The 17,650-nt window shown below is 39.3% G+C and overlaps 1 protein-coding gene across 4 annotated transcripts; it reads left to right on the forward strand.

Moving 5' to 3' along the window:
- Positions 1-38: 38 nt before the first annotated feature.
- Positions 39-15,833, forward strand: RBM17 (RNA binding motif protein 17). Of its 4 annotated transcripts, XR_004843273.1 has the most exons (13): positions 202-340; positions 1,488-1,628; positions 3,141-3,257; positions 4,164-4,330; positions 6,201-6,298; positions 7,296-7,352; positions 9,136-9,277; positions 11,223-11,374; positions 12,079-12,152; positions 12,485-12,583; positions 12,904-12,976; positions 13,120-13,667; positions 15,568-15,833. XR_004843273.1 is itself a non-coding variant. In XM_035903865.1 (12 exons), the coding sequence occupies exons 2-12, from the start codon at positions 1,506-1,508 to the stop codon at positions 13,221-13,223; spliced, it is 1,206 nt and encodes a 401-aa protein (XP_035759758.1). In that variant the 5' UTR covers positions 39-154; positions 1,488-1,505; the 3' UTR covers positions 13,224-15,545. The 4 variants fall into 4 exon arrangements, 3 of the variants coding, with proteins under 3 accessions (XP_035759758.1, XP_035759759.1, XP_035759757.1); XM_035903865.1 differs by lacking the exons at positions 202-340; positions 15,568-15,833 and adding an exon at positions 39-154 and having other exon boundaries at positions 13,120-15,545; XM_035903866.1 differs by lacking the exon at positions 15,568-15,833 and having other exon boundaries at positions 201-340; positions 6,204-6,298; positions 13,120-15,545.
- Positions 15,834-17,650: the final 1,817 nt, after the last annotated feature.

Here is a 17,650-nt window from a genome sequence, read left to right on the forward strand (position 1 = left end):
CCCCGCCCTCCAGGCGCTGAGGCAGAAAGTCCCTTTCCCGCGGTGGCAGCACCTTCCCTGTATCCATAGGCATAGCATAACGTGCCCCAGGCGCTTCATATCTGCCCCAGAACAGCTGCGCTCCTACTGCGTAAGCTCTACTCCCCTGTGGCAGGTGGGACTTGTTGTAGTGCCTTGTCCTCATCCTGTTCCCATAGGCATTATAACGTTCCCCTATATGTCTCATTCCCTGTACCCATATGTATAATAACGTCCCATGAATGCAACCTCCTCCATTTTTTTGCAGTGAACCCTGTCCTCCTGAGCCCTGGTTGTTCATACACCACTGCAGGATTAAATTGTTGGTTGTTTTTTTTTTTTAAATTTTGCCGAGCTTGCCACCTTTTGGAGTTGTAATATAGCTGCTGTCTGCTGCATCTGACACTTTTCCCCCAGGTTTAAATGCATTTAAGTTATATTTGTAGCAACAGTCATCTCGTATATGTCAGGCAGGTTCCCTCACATCTGTCAGATCTGTCGAGATCAAAATCTTGCTGATGAGTCTATAAGCTTTCACTGCAGACTGTTAATCAGTCATGTTTGATCCTGTGGTAAATTAAGAAGTTAAAGTTTTTGGGTGGAGATAGCAATCCAGGCCTATTGGAGACTGGATTGGAGCTTACAGGTTGTTCCACAGGTGATAGATGTCTAATCCAGGCCTATTGGAGACTAAATAATGAGCTTACAGGTTGTTCCACAGGTGATAGATGTCACTTTACATTCAAATCTCTTCTTCCATCCATGTCAGATGCAGTATCAGACAAAGTGATACATTTCATGTCCTGTTATTGATGTTGTTACCTAGCTAATTCTATGTATATGTACATATACATGTGCGAGTTTGTGTGTATATGCATGTATAAGTTCTGTGTATTTGAGAGGCCTTTAAATGTTGTGGAAATAGTTGCTTAATAACACTTTGGCAAATGTATTTAGTTTAAGAAGGATATTCCTTTACAGTGGTGCAAAAATAGTTAAATTTAAGATGATTAGAATGTTGATATATTTGCGCCGGTAGTTTTTAAGGTCACCAGAGACAGTGATTCCTTTGTATTTGATTCGGAAGCCTTGAGGTTGGTGTGATACTTGCTGTTGAATATCTTTGTAAACTTCAAAATACCAGTGAGGACTACAGCTAACTTCTTCAAAGCCTGAAATGATTGATATCTAATGCCACAAATGTAATTTTAGGTAGTTTCTGACACCTGTTAGCGTTTGAGCAGTATTCATTACCTTTCAAACAGTTACTTTTGAACAGCCTTACTGTAGTCATGTGTATCTGCTCCTAACCAGAAAAATGTTATTACTTTGAATTTTCTCTGGCTTTGGAAAAAAAAAAAAAAAAGATATTATAAAAATATGGTGTACAAACATAGGCAAACTGGTAGCAAATAAGCCCTGGACATAGATTTGTTATGTCATCTGGATTTTTTTCTTTTGTCTTTTAGTTTTAAGTTGAAGAGAAAATGTCACTTTACGATGACTTGGGAGTTGAGACCAGCGATTCTAAAACAGAAGGCTGGTCCAAAAATTTCAAGCTACTACAGTCTCAATTGCAGGTGAAGAAAGCAGCTCTCACACAAGCAAAGGTATAGTCTCTTTGTATTTTTGCTCTCTGGTATTCAAACGCCTTTTGCGTTCGGAGCACTGAGGAAAGTTTGTGACCTTAGAATACCAATTTGGGGTAATTTTGCTAGGATTTGTCTATGAGTTTGTAGCAAGGAGCCTACAAAGCTGGGCGGGGGGGGAGGAAGGAGAGAGTCATGTTTCTTGAAGTCTGTTAGAGGAAGTCCTGCAAAGTTAAAATTGAATGAAGAACTGATGTGTGTGCTGCAAGCCTCAGATCTTTTAACCAGCAGAACCAAAAGCTGATGTTCAAATCTAACTTTAAAGGTAATGAGATTAAGCTTTTTTTTTTTTTAAATAAGGGTCGTACTGTGATTGATAGTTGGCAATACTGGCTGTTGGTCATTCTCGGCATTTTGCATCAGTTGTTATTTACATGTTTGCATCGTTTTATACTTGGTATTTAAAAGGCTTTCGGTGCTAAAGTGCAAATTGTCATGCATTAGAAATTTTTGCAGGAAGTATTTCCAGTGTACAGGAAAGGGAGAAGGATTGCAAGCTAATTCCTTGAGCTTAAATTGTGACAGAGCTATTTTCTCTTTTTATTGCTCTGGTATTTCATGCTTTTTCTTTAAGCACTGGTGGTGTTTTGGTTCAGGCAGGACATGCGTGTGTTCCTTTTGGTGTGTAGGTTCTAAAGTAAAAGAGGTAGTAGCATAGATACCGAATACTTAAGTAGGCACAACATTTTTTCACTGGAATTACTCCTTATGCTGCTAAAATTGAGGGCAGGATTTAGTTGATAATTGACACAACCTGCAAGAGTGAAATCTAAATGGCTGCTATATCAGATATATTCTTTGTCTATGTAACTGTTAGGCAGTGTATGCATAGAGTAATAGAAGAACAGAATAGGATTGGAAAATTCAGACTTCAGAATAGATTAATGCATTTTATCAAATTATAAAATACAAAGAATAGTAGATCTTCGGAGTAAGTCTGAGCCCCTTCTTAAAAAAAACCCACTTAGTTCAAACTCATCTGAAGAAAGCATCTGAATTTTTACTGTGTGTTTGTGGTCCTAGTCCAAACCTAGGACCATTCACCTACCACTGTGTGTGCTTGTGTGAACACAAGCAAAAGTCTGATCTCACTGGCTTAAAAAGAGCAAGGCATGCACTGGTTTCACTGAAGTGTTCTTTGAAATGTTGCATCAGATCTGTGTTTGTGTAGCAGCTCTTTAACTGTAGCTGGCAAGCATCTGTCTCGGAACGGAGGGGCCTTTGCCAGCAATAAAATATGGGATAAACTAAGTTATCCACGTCAAGGTTCATTTGAAATGCTGAGAATTACCGTATGTTGATAAACTGAAGAGAAATTATATATTAAGCTTTGCACAGTGAAGAGTTTGAGAGTGGTTTTTATCCTTTAAAAAAAAAAAATTGGAGATACCAGCTGCAAGTATATAAAGCAAGCTGCTTTTTAGAAGACTATTGTGTTATCTTTAGACATTTTGTGTTTTGGTGGTTTTTCAGAGTCAGAGAACAAAACAAACAACAGTTCTTGCTCCAGTGATTGATCTGAAACGAGGTAGCTCTTCTGATGAGAGGCAGATTGTGGACACACCACCTCACGTAGCAGCTGGATTAAAGGTAAGACCAAGACAGCTAAAAAGTCCAGCTGTTAACAGATATTTTGGAATTGAAATTCATTGACTGCAGTCTGTATTTTTATTTTTTCATCATCTTTCCTAGTAGCCAAAGAAGTGATCATTTTCTGAAATTGATTTCCACTGCTCAGAGGTTAATTAATGAATGTTTCAACTTTATACAGATTTCTGTGTGATACAATATAGAATTACCAAGGTTAATATGCAGTTCCTAGCATATTTCTCCTGGACAGCTTCAAAGTACTTTGCAAGACAGCAATTTGGTCAGGTAAACACTGAATGTAGTTGTAATTGCACCAGTGTTGGAACTGGACCTGTATAACAATCAACTTAAAAATACAAGAAAAGCCATCTCACCTTTTAAAATTGATTTCTTCTGGTAAGGAATCAAAATAAACTTTCTCCCTGAAACTTCTTCAAAGGTGATGGTTCTGAAATAGCTCTTTCAAATGAGAGAGGAACAGTATGTGCATCTCTGTCGGTATTATGTTAATAAAAGATGATGTAAAAGACTGATGAGATCGTGTGGGAGGACCCCTTGCAGATGGTTGCAACAGCAAGATACCATAATATATCTCATAATGAATTAATGGGGTTTGAGAAGTTCTTGTCCACATTGATTTGCTGCTGCTTTGTGTTTGGCAGGGTGAGTGGGAGGGGGTGTGTCTTCATGGAAAAATCTTGAGATAGTGAGAGACTGAGTGAAATGTTCATTTTAAGTAAAGCAAAGATTTCTCCTGGTACCAGTGGGATTAGGATATTACCTGATGTTACAGAAGTCAGGAATTGAGGTTTATCTTGTTGAGAGAAGGAAGCGTTACATTCTTGGTTTCCAGCTGGGTGTTGTTTTCATATCTCAGCTGAAAAAATATCCTTCTTCTTTTTTAAGGATCCTGTACCTAGTGGTTTTTCTGCGGGAGATGTGCTGATTCCTCTGGCAGATGAGTATGATCCCATGTTCCCAAATGACTACGAAAAAGTGGTAAAACGTCAGAGAGAGGAACGACAGAGGCAGCGTGAGCTGGAGAGGCAAAAGGAGATTGAAGAAAGAGAAAAGTAAGGGTTTTGCTTAAACTCATGACATATTGACAGTTACGTAAAGAGTAGACACATTGATTTGTTTAGTTTTATCCCTCTAAGCAGTTTCAGGGAAATTCTTTAATTAATTAGTTTTAATGCTCTTGCTAAAATTGCCTAACAGTGCAGAAATTACAGGATTTATTCTGTTTACAGCCTCCTTGGCTGAAAGACATGTCAAGTTTTTCTACATTTACTTTATTTCAATAGTAGCAGCAGTATTTGGGTACTTCATGCATCATTATCAGACTTTGACTTTGAAGGTATTTTAGGGTACTTGTCAGGATAACCTGACTACAGATATACCTTTCAACACTCAATGATAAACCATCCTTTCTGCTTTTAAATACCATAAACCAATCCATGAATGTATTCAGTTTTAAAGATGTAGCTAGCACAGCCTTTGAGAGGCATAGTTGCATTTTCTTCTTCAATATTCTGCATTCAGTTTAAGTTAATTGTGTATTTATTACTCTCTTGTCTCTGGACAAAAGAAAACACTACTTACTTTTAATTATTTTAATGCCCTTTCCCTGGAATAAGATATCCCTCTAATATTTAAGAAGTTGAGTGCAGATTCAATGACCTATTGAAATAGGTGGTAAAACATCTGCCAGCCAGGCAGTAAGATTACATTAGCTTATGTTAAGTGAAATTAATAAGCCAACTTCATCATGGTATGAATCATCAAAAGTCTATGGAACTACATTTACATTCTCTTGCCCTGTTTAGATTGTGGAAATTAATATTTCTAGTCATTTGGACTTCTCTGGTTTGTATCTTCGTTGTTCTAGTGGAGGAGGAGAAATGCCTGAGGCTCTGCCATATCGGCATGCAATAACTCAGAAATCTGGGCTGTCATCTCCACAGCTTCAGCGCTGGTTGCGATTTAGTCGTGCTTGTACTTGTTGTATGTTGGCCCAGAGGGTTGTCTCTACATGACATTAGAGAGAGGAAGGGAAAAATACAACCTACATTCTGATTTAAAACTGGGGAGACAATCTCAGCCAAACCTGCATCAGGTGTTTGCTTTGTGATAACCCGGGTGTTTGAACAGGGTGTACATTTGTTTTAAATTCACAGTGTAGAGATTCAGAACTTTTGTCTAGTTCCATAGTAGCACTGGTTTTAGCATCTTGTAGCATAGTTTTTGATGGCTGTGCTGGGAATGAGATCTGATTTATGCCCCAAGCTGTGCTCTTCAACTTTTTTTGAAAAATACTCCTTTTTCTATAGTATTAAAAATAGTGATTTTTGTGATCACAGTAAATAACAGTTGGAAGTGCAAAGAATTCTTGAAGCATTTCTCAGCTAAATGTAAAAAGTTTTAATAGACTTGCCTGAACCTTCTTTCAGTGGCCAAGCTAGCTTCTCAATAATCTGATCATTTAAGTGTGATGATTATTTTTTTAATTGACTGATAAATGATACTCTGTAAAGCCTGTGATGGTGACTTTAAAAGGGATTCTGTTCAAAGCAGGGTGATTGATTCATGTCTCTGTTACCTTCCTTTCGATTCCATCCACCACCTCTTCCATTGTAGTCATTCAGTCACTGTAGTCAGTCTGGACTAGATTTATTCAGATGCTTCCTCATTTTCATACATTCATACAAAGTTGCACGTGGAAAATTATTTCCTTTGGATCATCTTCTATTTTACAAAAAGTACTTCATGAAAATAAAAGCAAAGAAACAAAATTTAAAGGTGTTTACTTACACCTCCATGGAAAACATTGTAAAATGCCTATTAGAATGTAGCAGTATAATTCACACTGCAGAGGGGATATTGCAAATTAAAGCAAAGAATTAACTTTGATGGTTTCTTATCCTAACTTACTGTGTCTCCCAGAAGACGTAAAGACAGACATGAAGCCAGTGGGTTTTCAAGACGACCAGATCCTGATTCTGACGAAGATGAAGATTATGAAAGGGAGAGACGAAAAAGAAGTAAGGGAGCTGTTTATTTTTTTGGATGGGGAAAGAGAAGACAAAGGGGGAGAGGGGGGAATTCACAACCCTGTTCCTGTTTCGTGGATTCTGTATTTCTCTTTTCTCGGCTGAGAAGTATACTGTTACTCCTGAGCCTTTATAATAAACCTAGCATTTTATTACATCATAACTGTTGTAATGCAGAAAACTTTTCTCCGTGGAGGGAGACGGCAGCAAAATTATTTGTGGAAAGATCTCTTTTTACATTAGTTTATAGACACCTGTTTTAAGTTTCTGCATGGTGTAGGTTCTGGGAAAGGGGTAAAATCCTGAGGTAAAATCAGGCTATAAGAATCACTGTTGAGTTTTCACTATAAAAACATGCTGTTCCTGCATTTGTTATTTCAGTGCCCTTAGAACTAGTTAGCAAAATGTGGATCTGGGTGATGAGAGAGTTCGTTGCATAAACAAAATTAAACTTTATTCTCTTTCAGCAACAAGGTTACGGTAAATAATTTGGGTCTGTTTTTATTTTAGAAAAGAAAATTTCTGACGGGACATTTCAAATATTTGCTCTGCCTTGGAAGTTTGAGACTACATTAGAATAGTGCTTATTAAAATATGGAAGTGGCTTTGTACCTCACTCTTACGACAGTGTAGTTAATCCTGAACAGGCTGAGTTGGGGGCTTTTTGGCTTAATCGAGCAGTTTAGAACTGAAGGTTTGTTTCATGCAGTCTTTAATTTTGAAATTCTATGAAATATGTTTGCGATAGACACCGTATGTAGTACATCGCTGCAGGTTGATTTTTTTCTCTCTTGATGTGCTTTTCATTCATTGCTAGTTCACCGCTGTCGAAACTTCTCAGGCTGCTCTCTCGCTAGTTTTCTGTTGATAGTGATGTATGTTAAGAATCGGCTGCTAAGGAGCTGGCAGCTGGATTAAGATTCAGTGAAGCTGTTCCGAGCAGCAGAACCTAATCATACAAATTTATTGTCTTTAATTTTGCTCATAGGTATGGGAGGAGCTGCCATTGCACCACCCACTTCTCTTGTTGAAAAGGACAAAGAACGTAAGTACACCAAAATCCTGTTATCTACCACCTAGCAGTGGTGTTTATTTCTCATACAACCTTCTGTTCAGTTAAGAAAAAAAAATGTGACAGAAGAACTTGCACTAATTCTTTGTTATGGGGAGAAGCTGTGGGGAACCTGCGATACTACTGTGCTTCACATCTCTGTTCTAAAGGATTCTTTTTGTATTGCTAGCGAACTGTTTTGGCAAGCTGGTCTGTTAGAACCATGTTCAGTTACTCATTTCTGATGCAAAAGAGGAAATGTTGCAGACAGGTTTCTCTGTGTCGACTAGAAACCTCCGCAGCATGAAAAGGGAGTTTTTCCATTACCCTTTGCTTTAGAAGGCACTTCATGAATATCTTTTCTGAAGGGGTTTTGCAGTACAGACAGAATTTTGTACCTCTCTGAGGGATGCAGTATCTGCTGCACTGGGGTTTCCCTGTGAAGATAGCTTGAAGATTTCAGTTGCCCACTAGATGGCATAATCTTGCTCTAAGAACAAAACTGTTCCCTTTTTTTGCATGTCTAATTGTCTTAAATTTTTTAATTATAACAATGAACAGTATGTTGTGTATGTTAGAAAATAATAAGAAAAAAATAACGTTACGCGCACAAACTTTCCTTTGGGAGTCCTGATTTTATTTATGAGAAGATTCAAATTAAAAAAAAATTGAAGCTTGGCGGAGTAAGTGAATGATATAATAGTGAAAGTATTTGAAGTGTGTAAATATTAAAAACAGAAAGAGATTGTTTTGAGTAAATAATTAAGAGCAATTGAGTGGTGTCAAGGAAAAGTAAATATAGGCTGGAAATGGTAGAAATATCCTGAGGGGGAGAGCTTTCAAAATGTGACATGATCTCACAAGGAAACCTTTGTACGCCTTGTTACTTGATGCTCAAAGCCTGGCTGGAAAAACCTGAGAAAATATTGCTGTAGCAGAAGCCCATCTGCTGCCTAAATAGGGATTTTTTTCCTCATACGACATCCCCAAACTTCGTGTCTGACACTTTATTTGGTAAGACACAAGCAGTAGTTCACAAGAAAATAATCTGAAATTAAGTCAGTCCATAAGTACGTTCCAAAGTGTGTTCTGCATATTTCCTTTAGTGTTCTGTAGGCTTTTTCATACGTTTTGCCATTTGACTTGTGAGTGGAAGGTAGTTTAATAATCTAATCAGTATGATTGAGATATAGATATATAGAGAGATGCATGTATCTATCCCCCAGGAAAAGTTGCAGTTCAGAAATTATCAGTGACATCTTTTAAGACTGTATAAGTACTTTGCTTCGAGTTGCATTCATTCTTTTTAATAGACTGATTTGTCTTTTGTGTAAATATACAGTGTACTTTTCTTTACAGTCCTCAGGCCTCAAGCTGTGTGCATTGATCCATTTTTGTCATAATTCTGTTCCTGATGAATGGGGCTTTTAAGTTTGCTTGCCTTCTGCCTGGATAAACTCATTGTAGTGCAGGTGGCCTCTTAATGTTTCTTTTCTCCATTTGATAAGTAAGAGATTAATAAACTCATTATAGACACGTGGATGCAAACTCACTCTATATCCAGTGAGGAAAATCCAGAATAACTCCACTTGATTTGAATTTATGTGAAAGACTTTTTTCATATTTTATTAGTATTAAAGCAGGAAAAAGTACAACTTGCAGATGAAGAGCTGTCTGTAAATGAGTCAGATTGAAGGCATAGTGCTCCAGTGTTCATAACAAGTCGGGAGTTCATGCAAAGTATTTTAGTAAAGAAGCAAATGTCTCTTTTCTTCAGCTGTAGCATCTTTTCCATTTGAAGAGGAGTCGAGACCTCGGGCACCATCTTCCAAAGCAGCTATTCCTCCTCCAGCGTACGATGAGCCAGAAAGACCTCGTTCCCCCACAGGACCTAGCAACTCTTTCCTTGCTAACATGGGGTAAATGATTGACTTACGCACATTTTGTGGAAAAGGGCATTAGAAGGTGGTGGAAACCAAAGTTAAAATAGTTTGTCGGTAGGGAAGAACACAACCTGTTGCATGTATGTGGTTAGTCCGCATGTAGTCTGACCTGGCAGGATACAGAAAAAGCAGTGGACTTAATCGGTCGAGAGAAATGCATTTGAGGTTGTTGCATTCAAGGCTGTGCTTTTAAGCGAGTTCTGAAGCCACATTCCAGTGTAAAGTGTTTAGGGCTTGTACAAGCCAAGCTAATGTAGTATACAGGAAAACACAGATGGCATGTTAGTTCCTCTAGGTTTCTTTTCCAGCTTTGTCTTAAATTTGCTATGTACCACTGGGCAAATCATTTCAGTTCTGCTTTGTTTGTTTGTTCAAAAATTCAAAGCATATTTGCATGATTGTAGCAGCTGTGGCTGCAGATCTGTCCATTTACTTTCCTGCCTTGGATTAGCATTGTGTGTAATGCTTCTGTTACTGCTGCGGCAACAAAATGAAGTCAAATTTATAGCTAAAAAGAGCTTAGAGGCCTCATTTGAAAGGTGTAGTGGTTAGCTTATGGCCCTCTTATCAGTCTCATTGGGTGTTGTGGATATGGGGACTCGGTGTAGTCAAAACCATATCCAGGATGAACGCAGACATAAAAGTGTAGTTTATTACATTATTACACTGCATTTCCATTCTGTGGACAACTTTTCATGCATTTTTTTGATAGAAATGCTTTTTTTTTTGCGTTGTCCAGAAAAAGGATAACCAAAGTCAGTACTGTTGGACCAGTTTATGCGTTGTTACCACCTCTAGTTAGCAATACCCTGGGACCTTCACTTCACTGAAGGAAGTGCTAAAAATATGACCTAACCTGCCTTACTTTGACCACACAGTTGGCTACTGTTTGTTCTGTGACTTAGCGTTATAACCTTTCAGCATTACATAGTCAGACTTTTTGGCCTTTTTTAATGTGTCTTTGTGTGTTTCATATAGCATGCTTAGAAAATTATATAGTCACCAATCCTGCATTTTCTGTGTAATCTTATAAGCCTGTTGGTAAAATGGGGGTGACTGAGTATAGAATATTGACTGCGGTGTAGACTACTATACCATGACATATCTTTTGTGTCTTGGCCTATCTAGCTATGGTCTCCAAAGAAACGTCAACACGCATAGGTATATTTTGATTCTATCTATTCATTTAGTGGGAATTTCAAAACCTGTCAGGGAGATGCTTTTTGTAAGGTACTTAGAAAAAAAAAAAAAAGGTACCTTTAAATAGGTTGAGGATTTTATTGCCTCAATATGTTCTTGAAAATTCAGAAAGATCAGACATGTTTAAAGTAATACTGAGGATATCCAGATTTGTTATAGGAAGGGCTAGAGTTTACGCCAGCTTTGAACTAGTAGACAGTGGGATGTGATGTAATGTGGGAAGTAAATATTCTACATCTGCCTTTTCTCTCAAGCTTTTGATACTAGCCATTGCCAGAGACAAGAAACTGCACTAAATAGTCCTTGCTCTAATCTGTTTCGTGATTTACTGTCAGCAAGCTGATCCTACTGAAAGATGTCCCTGCCCATGGCAGAGGGGTTAGACTAGCTGATCTTTAAAGGTCTCATCCAACCCAAACCATTCTATAGAGTCTATGATGCCAGCTTGCACTGCTCGTGGAGGTTGGGCTTATTTCTAAAAGTATGAACAATTTTATTTGGTCAACTTCTTCTCTGAGCACTCTTGTCTCTATAATTCAGGGGTAACACTTTTAATCTTCGCAGGATGCTGTGAAATTGCTAGGTTGTAAAGTCATGTAGAGGCTCTTAGGATTTCAGTCTCTGATTTTAGGAGGGTAGAGTATTTGAGCATTCAGGAGAAATGCAATGTTAATGTTTTGTGTAAGAAACCTTTACTAACTGATGCTTTTTCTCTTTGCAGAGGGACAGTAGCTCATAAAATCATGCAAAAGTATGGTTTCAGAGAGGGCCAGGGGCTGGGAAAGCATGAACAGGGGCTGAGCACAGCACTGTCAGTAGAGAAAACAAGCAAGAGGGGTGGCAAGATCATTGTTGGCGATTCTGCAGAGAAAGGTAATTTTGTCTTACACCAATAAGTTTGTGAAACATGGCCAAGAACAAATAATAGTTCAGGTTCAGTTGGAAGCTCCTGGACTTTTTTTGTTTACCATCTGTCCTTGCAGAAAATAGAGTCGGAAGAATGACTCGTGTTCCTTCTTGTGGAAATTTCTCTCTCTTATCTTGTTTTAAAGTGGTCGTCTATTAATTCTTTTAGCTCATCCTCCCCTTCCTCATCCATTGTCCTCCTTTAGTGTTTGGAAGACTCCTCTCTTCAAGGGGCAATCCTGCTCTGCTGACTTTCTCCCTATCACGTGCTTTAGATATTGCTCTCATTTCCCTGCTGTTGTCTGATCTGGAGACAACTTCCAGGCTTACTAGAACAGCACCTCTGCCTGAGCACAGCTGTTGGAAGTCAGGAGATCTGATTTTTAGTTCTTAGGGGATCTGATACAATTCTGAACTTATGAATTATTTCTCTCAAAGAAATAGTATGTTGTCAGTGTTTTAGCTTAATTCATATTCTGTAGCAGTGGTTTTTCTGCTTATTGTCCTTCCAAATAGGTATGAGTTCCTAGTTCCTCACCAATATGAAACTACATTTTGTGGCTTTTATTCCATTGTTTGATAACAGTAAGATTCTGATAAAAGCCCCCATATAAAGTTTAAATGAGCTTTAATATTAAATTATTCCATGATTCACTGTTCTATCTTCATAGAAACGGGCAAGAAAGCAGATTCTAACCCCTTGACTGAGATACTGAAATGCCCAACTAAAGTGGTCTTACTAAGGGTAAGTTGGGATTCACTGGTAATGTTTAAACCTGTGTTCCTGTTACAATGACTCCGTATGGTTCAAACAGTTCTGGCCTGCACCTACATGGTGCTTGGTGTTTTGGAGAAAATACGTGTCTTCCTGAGATACAAGTCGTGACTGTAAATCAACACTGCTTTAGATTATACACTTACCCTGTCTTAGTACTAGGGAACTGTCTCCTCCTGTGGCTCTTGACTGGTAAACAGCAGCTTAAAGTATTCATGGTCACAGTTGCAGGCACCCGTGACTTGTGTACATAATTGTACAGACTACATCCAGTGAGTTGGGTTTCTTCTTCTAACTTTCAGAACATGGTAGGTGCGGGGGAGGTGGATGAAGATCTAGAAGTTGAAACTAAGGAAGAATGCGAAAAATATGGCAAGGTTGGGAAATGTGTCATCTTTGAGGTAAGAGAGAATCTCTCTTTGGCTGCTCTGAAAGTGAGCTGGGTGCTTGTCCCTCACAACTGCCTTGTTACTGCCTTAGAGAAGGGGCATAGGTTAGAAGATCTCCTGGGGTCCTTTGCTGTGTTGTGAGTCTGTGTTTTCCATACCTGTAAGGTACAAATTTCTAATGTCAGAAACTGGACAAAAATCTCTGGGTATTGTGCTTTTGGAACATTTTATTGTGTTCTCTTCAGTACTTTTGTGAAGAAGAGCAATTTAAAACAGTATTTTTGTTACTGTTCTAATTACTTCTGGGTTTGGCTTTTTTTGTTTTGTTTCAGATTCCCGGTGCCCCTGATGATGAAGCTGTAAGAATATTTTTAGAGTTTGAACGGGTTGAATCTGCCATCAAAGGTGGGATACTAAATTGTGTCCTGTGAACCTCAGAGTTAACTCCTGTAGAGAGATTAAACAGTCTTACTGATTAGACTGTTCAGCTAAAGAAATGTTTGTTATTGAATTGCTGCTTACTGACCTGTTCATGCTTTCCATTCCAGCTGTTGTGGATCTAAATGGAAGATACTTTGGAGGCAGAGTCGTGAAGGCTTGTTTCTACAACCTGGACAAGTTCAGAGTACTGGATCTGGCAGAGCAAGTTTGATTTTTAAAAATCTAGCTCGAGGTGTCACTGTTTTGGCAATCATGTTTTCAGCGGTAGGCTGGGAATAAAGAAGAGAAAAGTAGCTTTCCTAGCAAACTGGAAACAAGCCTCATTGAATGGATTTTTCGCATTCGTTGTGACTTACATTTTTTTGTAATATAAAGCCCTTTGAAAGTAAGATTCACGTCTGTGTGTTTTTGAATTGCACAATTCTGCTTATTGCTCTGGGGATCCTGGTTTTTTTGAGCTTTCAGATGACTTCGTTCTTTTGAAAACCCACTGCTGAGGAGATGCTTTGTCTGTATTCCTGCTTTCCTTGTTCTGGTGCTTCATCATGGAGTCCCTGTGCTGCATCCACGATAAGTGGGAAGCTTTGGAAAAGGACTATGTGCCATCACGCTTATTTTCCCTGATGGTATCTCTCAGAGTTACAGCCTTGCTCGCGTAAGTCCTCCCCGTCTGCACACCAGAGTGATTTGGGGTCAGAGTGATTTGGGGTTGTTGGACAATTTGGCAGCTAGTTTGTTATCTCCTGTCTCCAGGACAATACTTCTTATGCCAGAATGGAGACTAAAAGTAACAAGGAATGAGTCTGTCTTTCTTCCCAAATCCAAAGAAAATACACGTTTAACCCAGGGAAATGGAAGGAGGAAGGAATTTAAAATGCTTAGCCATTTGAATCGGAATGAGTGGGCTGTTGGCGGGAGCTCTGTGCTATCAGGCAGTCTGCTAGAAATATCCAGGGTTAGCTGACTACAGGTCGTTACTGAAATGCTATAGGTAGAACTGAGGGAAACTCATTCTTGTATCTGGCCAGCTATCAGATTCTCACTTCCTCTAACATCACACATAGGTAACTAACTTTGTTTAATTGATTCAAACCTGGCATTTGCATTCTTTATATATATTTCTACATTTGAGGTGAAGTAACATCAGGGTTAGGTGTGGTTTTTCTGAGAAAGAGTGGCAGTGGAAGTTTTCAAAGTAGGAGGCGATGGAAGAAAATTCTCATATGAAAATCTGAAGAGTTGACAAACTAAACTACTAAACACTACAATTATTTTTTTTTATCTGATGTAAAATAATACACAGCGCACTGCTCCTGATTTTATGTTTGCTTTTTGTTTGGGAACAGTATGTTGGCAAGAGGTGGCTATGCAACGGTGGCAGTTGTCTGCTCCATTGCACCTAGAATTGTGCAGATATTAAAATGGAAGTGAGCTCTGAGGGCATTTTAGCTGTTTGAAAGCTGATGCTGGATGTCTTTTTCCTGTTATACACCTGTATTGGGGGGAGGGGGTATAGACCTGTAGTTGATCAATGCTGTGAATATCTCCAGTTATTGCCATTTTACTACGTTTTGGCTGCAGATCTATATGACAAACCCTTGGTCTCGTGTTTTGCTCATTTTGTCTGTTTGTGTTCCACCAACCTCTGTACAAACATTCGCTTGTAAAACAGAAAACGATTTTTAAAAAAAAAAAACAAAACAAAACCAAACTTGTATTTTACTTACTGCGTGTTGGCTTCCTTTACTGTCCTCTGCTGTTGCACAAGGCCTTCCCACAGAGTCAGTCACTTCCACACCACGTGTGCTGCTGTTGGCAATGGTTGTAATCCACCGTTAGAAAACCTCGCTGCAGCGGAGGTGAAGAACCGGCCTGACTAATACTAAAACCACAGCACTTGGGGCAATAACAGAATCTAGATTCTGTTATTGGCTCTGCTGCTAGTTTTCTGTTCGACCTTGAGCAACGTTTTAAGGCCTTTGCTACTATGTAGTAAAACAAAGAAATTAGCCTAATAGGCATTAGCACAGATTTGCTTCTAAGAGTCAAATAATTTGAGTGGCATGCTGTAGAAAGTTAAGCACTGATAACAGATTTAATACGGTCTGAACTTAGCTTGAAATATGACTTGGCTTTAAGCAACATGGTTTATTTACGGCTCTTATTTCAGCAAATTCTGAGTGACTGGCTGTAAGCATTTCCTGAGGTATACAGACTCTTTTTTGTGTCTCCTAACCAGCTCTTCTGCTGTTTTCTCTGTAATGCCAGCTTCTGAGCTTCCAGTTTGATGAGTTGGAGGTTTTCCATTTGCTGAGAACTGCTTTACTGGCAAGTTTTGAACCGTTTAGTTCTAAAAATCCTTATTGTGGCTGAAGACTTAGGGGTAAAGTTTACCTCTGGAAATGGAGGGGAGAGGACTTGTTCGTTTAGTGGTTTGTGTAGGAGATTCATGGTATAAATAATTTTTCTGTACCATGGGGTCACTAAGACAGCATAAGCGTACCTCCTCCTAATGAGTTAGCAGACCTACGTTGCCTTAAACTATCTCTTTGCAGGTACTCGTTTCAGTGGGTGCTGTACAAATACATGATGTTGGAGCATGGTTGTCCTGTGCCACAGTAAGTGCAAACGCATACACAGATGTGGAATCCTGAAAAGGATCAGACGTGCTGACTGAGGTCCTCAGTCAGATCTTATTCGTCACGGATAACGTAGTTAGCAGGAAGCATTTTTTTGCAAATGCACGTTCTTGCTCTTAGCCTGTGTTGATGTGTTGGCTCAGACTTTCTCAAGTATCTTGCATGTCTTTAAAAACTGGGTTCTGAATTTACTTATTCCTACCTCCTGTGGAATCTTATTACTGACTTCTATTTCTGGCAGTTTCTCAGATTACTTTTTATTTAACACCTCCAGCTCTTCCTGCCTAGACATCCTTTTTTTTTTTTTTTTTTTTTCCCCTTCCGTGATTCATCAGCACCCTCCCAAAAGGCTCAGCAGCACTTAATTTGGAGTCCTTCGTTGCAGCTGCAGAATTTTACTTGTTTGTTTGTCTTTGCATACTTGAAATTGTGCGCCCACCTTTTTCTGCAACGTACGTACTTGTAACTGCTCTGAAGCAATAGTATTTTTGTTTCTTTTTTTGTGTGGTGCCTTAAAAGGTTATGACTTTACAGAAAATGAAGAGGATGGTGGCCTGGTAAGATGCACTTGCTTTATTGGCAGTATAATATTGTACTGTATATATCACTTCAGATGAAGCGCTCGGTATTTTTCAGGCCTGATTTCCTAATGTTAAGCTTTAATGGCATGTTTTAAGTACCCATGCAAACACTGATTCTCTAAATGTGCTGAATAACCGAATCTCCTCTCGGGCTAAGTATGAACTGTTCATTACTTCTGGGAATCTAGATTAGATGCCTACTTAAGAGAGATTTGACAGTGTCCTGAAGCTAACGGCAAGCTGAGAGGGACGTGTAGGACGTGTCAGCCTGGAGCTGAATGAGGTGTCCCTAGTGCACTACCGACCCTGTATTCGTAAGAGCGGATTTGCATAGTGGCATAACCACTGGCTGCTATTTCAACAGCAGGGAAGTATTGACTTAATGCTTTCGTTGTTGTTATAACTCCAAAGTTTTGGTCCTGCTACTTCATGTACATGGATTATGATTGTATTTTCTTATGTGTGCTGTTCTGTGACTAACCTATGTTGAATTTCAGCTGTCAGTTTATCACTTGCCTACTCGGTGTCAGACTAAAGAAATCTGATGAGGTGGAGCTCGCAGGGAACATTTTTAACGTTACCGTTGTCAAAATCTAAGCTTGCCTTGCCAACATTATATGAAAGGTGAGCGTTGTTGCCCCAAAGAACTTGCTGTCTGGATAGCCATGCGAAGAGGGAGGGAGGCAGGTACAACAAGTGTCTTGCCCAAGGTCATGCAGAAGGTTGATTAGAGAGTTGGGTTTACTCCCCGTTCCCCTATACTTGGCAACTGTGCAACCCAAAACCCCGTTCTTTGTGGAATTGTTTTTTATTTTAACAACAGATAATGGTAAGTGCTCTTAGCCTTGAACTTTGGATTCCAAAGCGAATTCAGCTGAGGAGAAGGAGTTGTAATTTGTGTGCAGCACTCTGTAAGCGCTTGCCTTTTCAGGTGTTTATCTGAAATCCAGCTCCTGCAGTAGGTTTGTCTGAGTGTGTCAGGGTATTTTACCCTCTGTGCAGGAGAAAATGTGCATTGTAACCCCACATACTTTTCATAACCATAGAAGGAAAAATATGGAAGGCTTTTGCTCCACAAGCATAAGTCTACTGAGGGAGTACTTTCTGTCCTTACAGAACTTAGTGGAAGAGGCCCCAAGCAAGACTCGGATTCATTGCATCCCATGTTAAATTAAATTAAATTAAATCCCATGTTTGTGCCTGGCATTGTTCCTCCTCAGGTGCAGGGCTTACTTGGCACTTCTCGTTGAGCTTCATGATGTTCCTGCCAGCCTATTTCTCCAGCCTGTTGAGGTCCCACTGGATAGCAGCATGACCTGGAGTATCAGCCAGTCCTCCCAGGTTGGTGTCATCTGCAAACTTGCCAAGGGCACACTCTGCCCCATTATCCAGATCATTAATGGAGATTTTAGACAGGA

Source organism: Egretta garzetta, unplaced genomic scaffold, assembly GCF_000687185.1.
Source record: "Egretta garzetta isolate BGI_Z169 unplaced genomic scaffold, ASM68718v1 scaffold260, whole genome shotgun sequence".
NCBI classification, from domain to species: domain Eukaryota; kingdom Metazoa; phylum Chordata; class Aves; order Pelecaniformes; family Ardeidae; genus Egretta; species Egretta garzetta.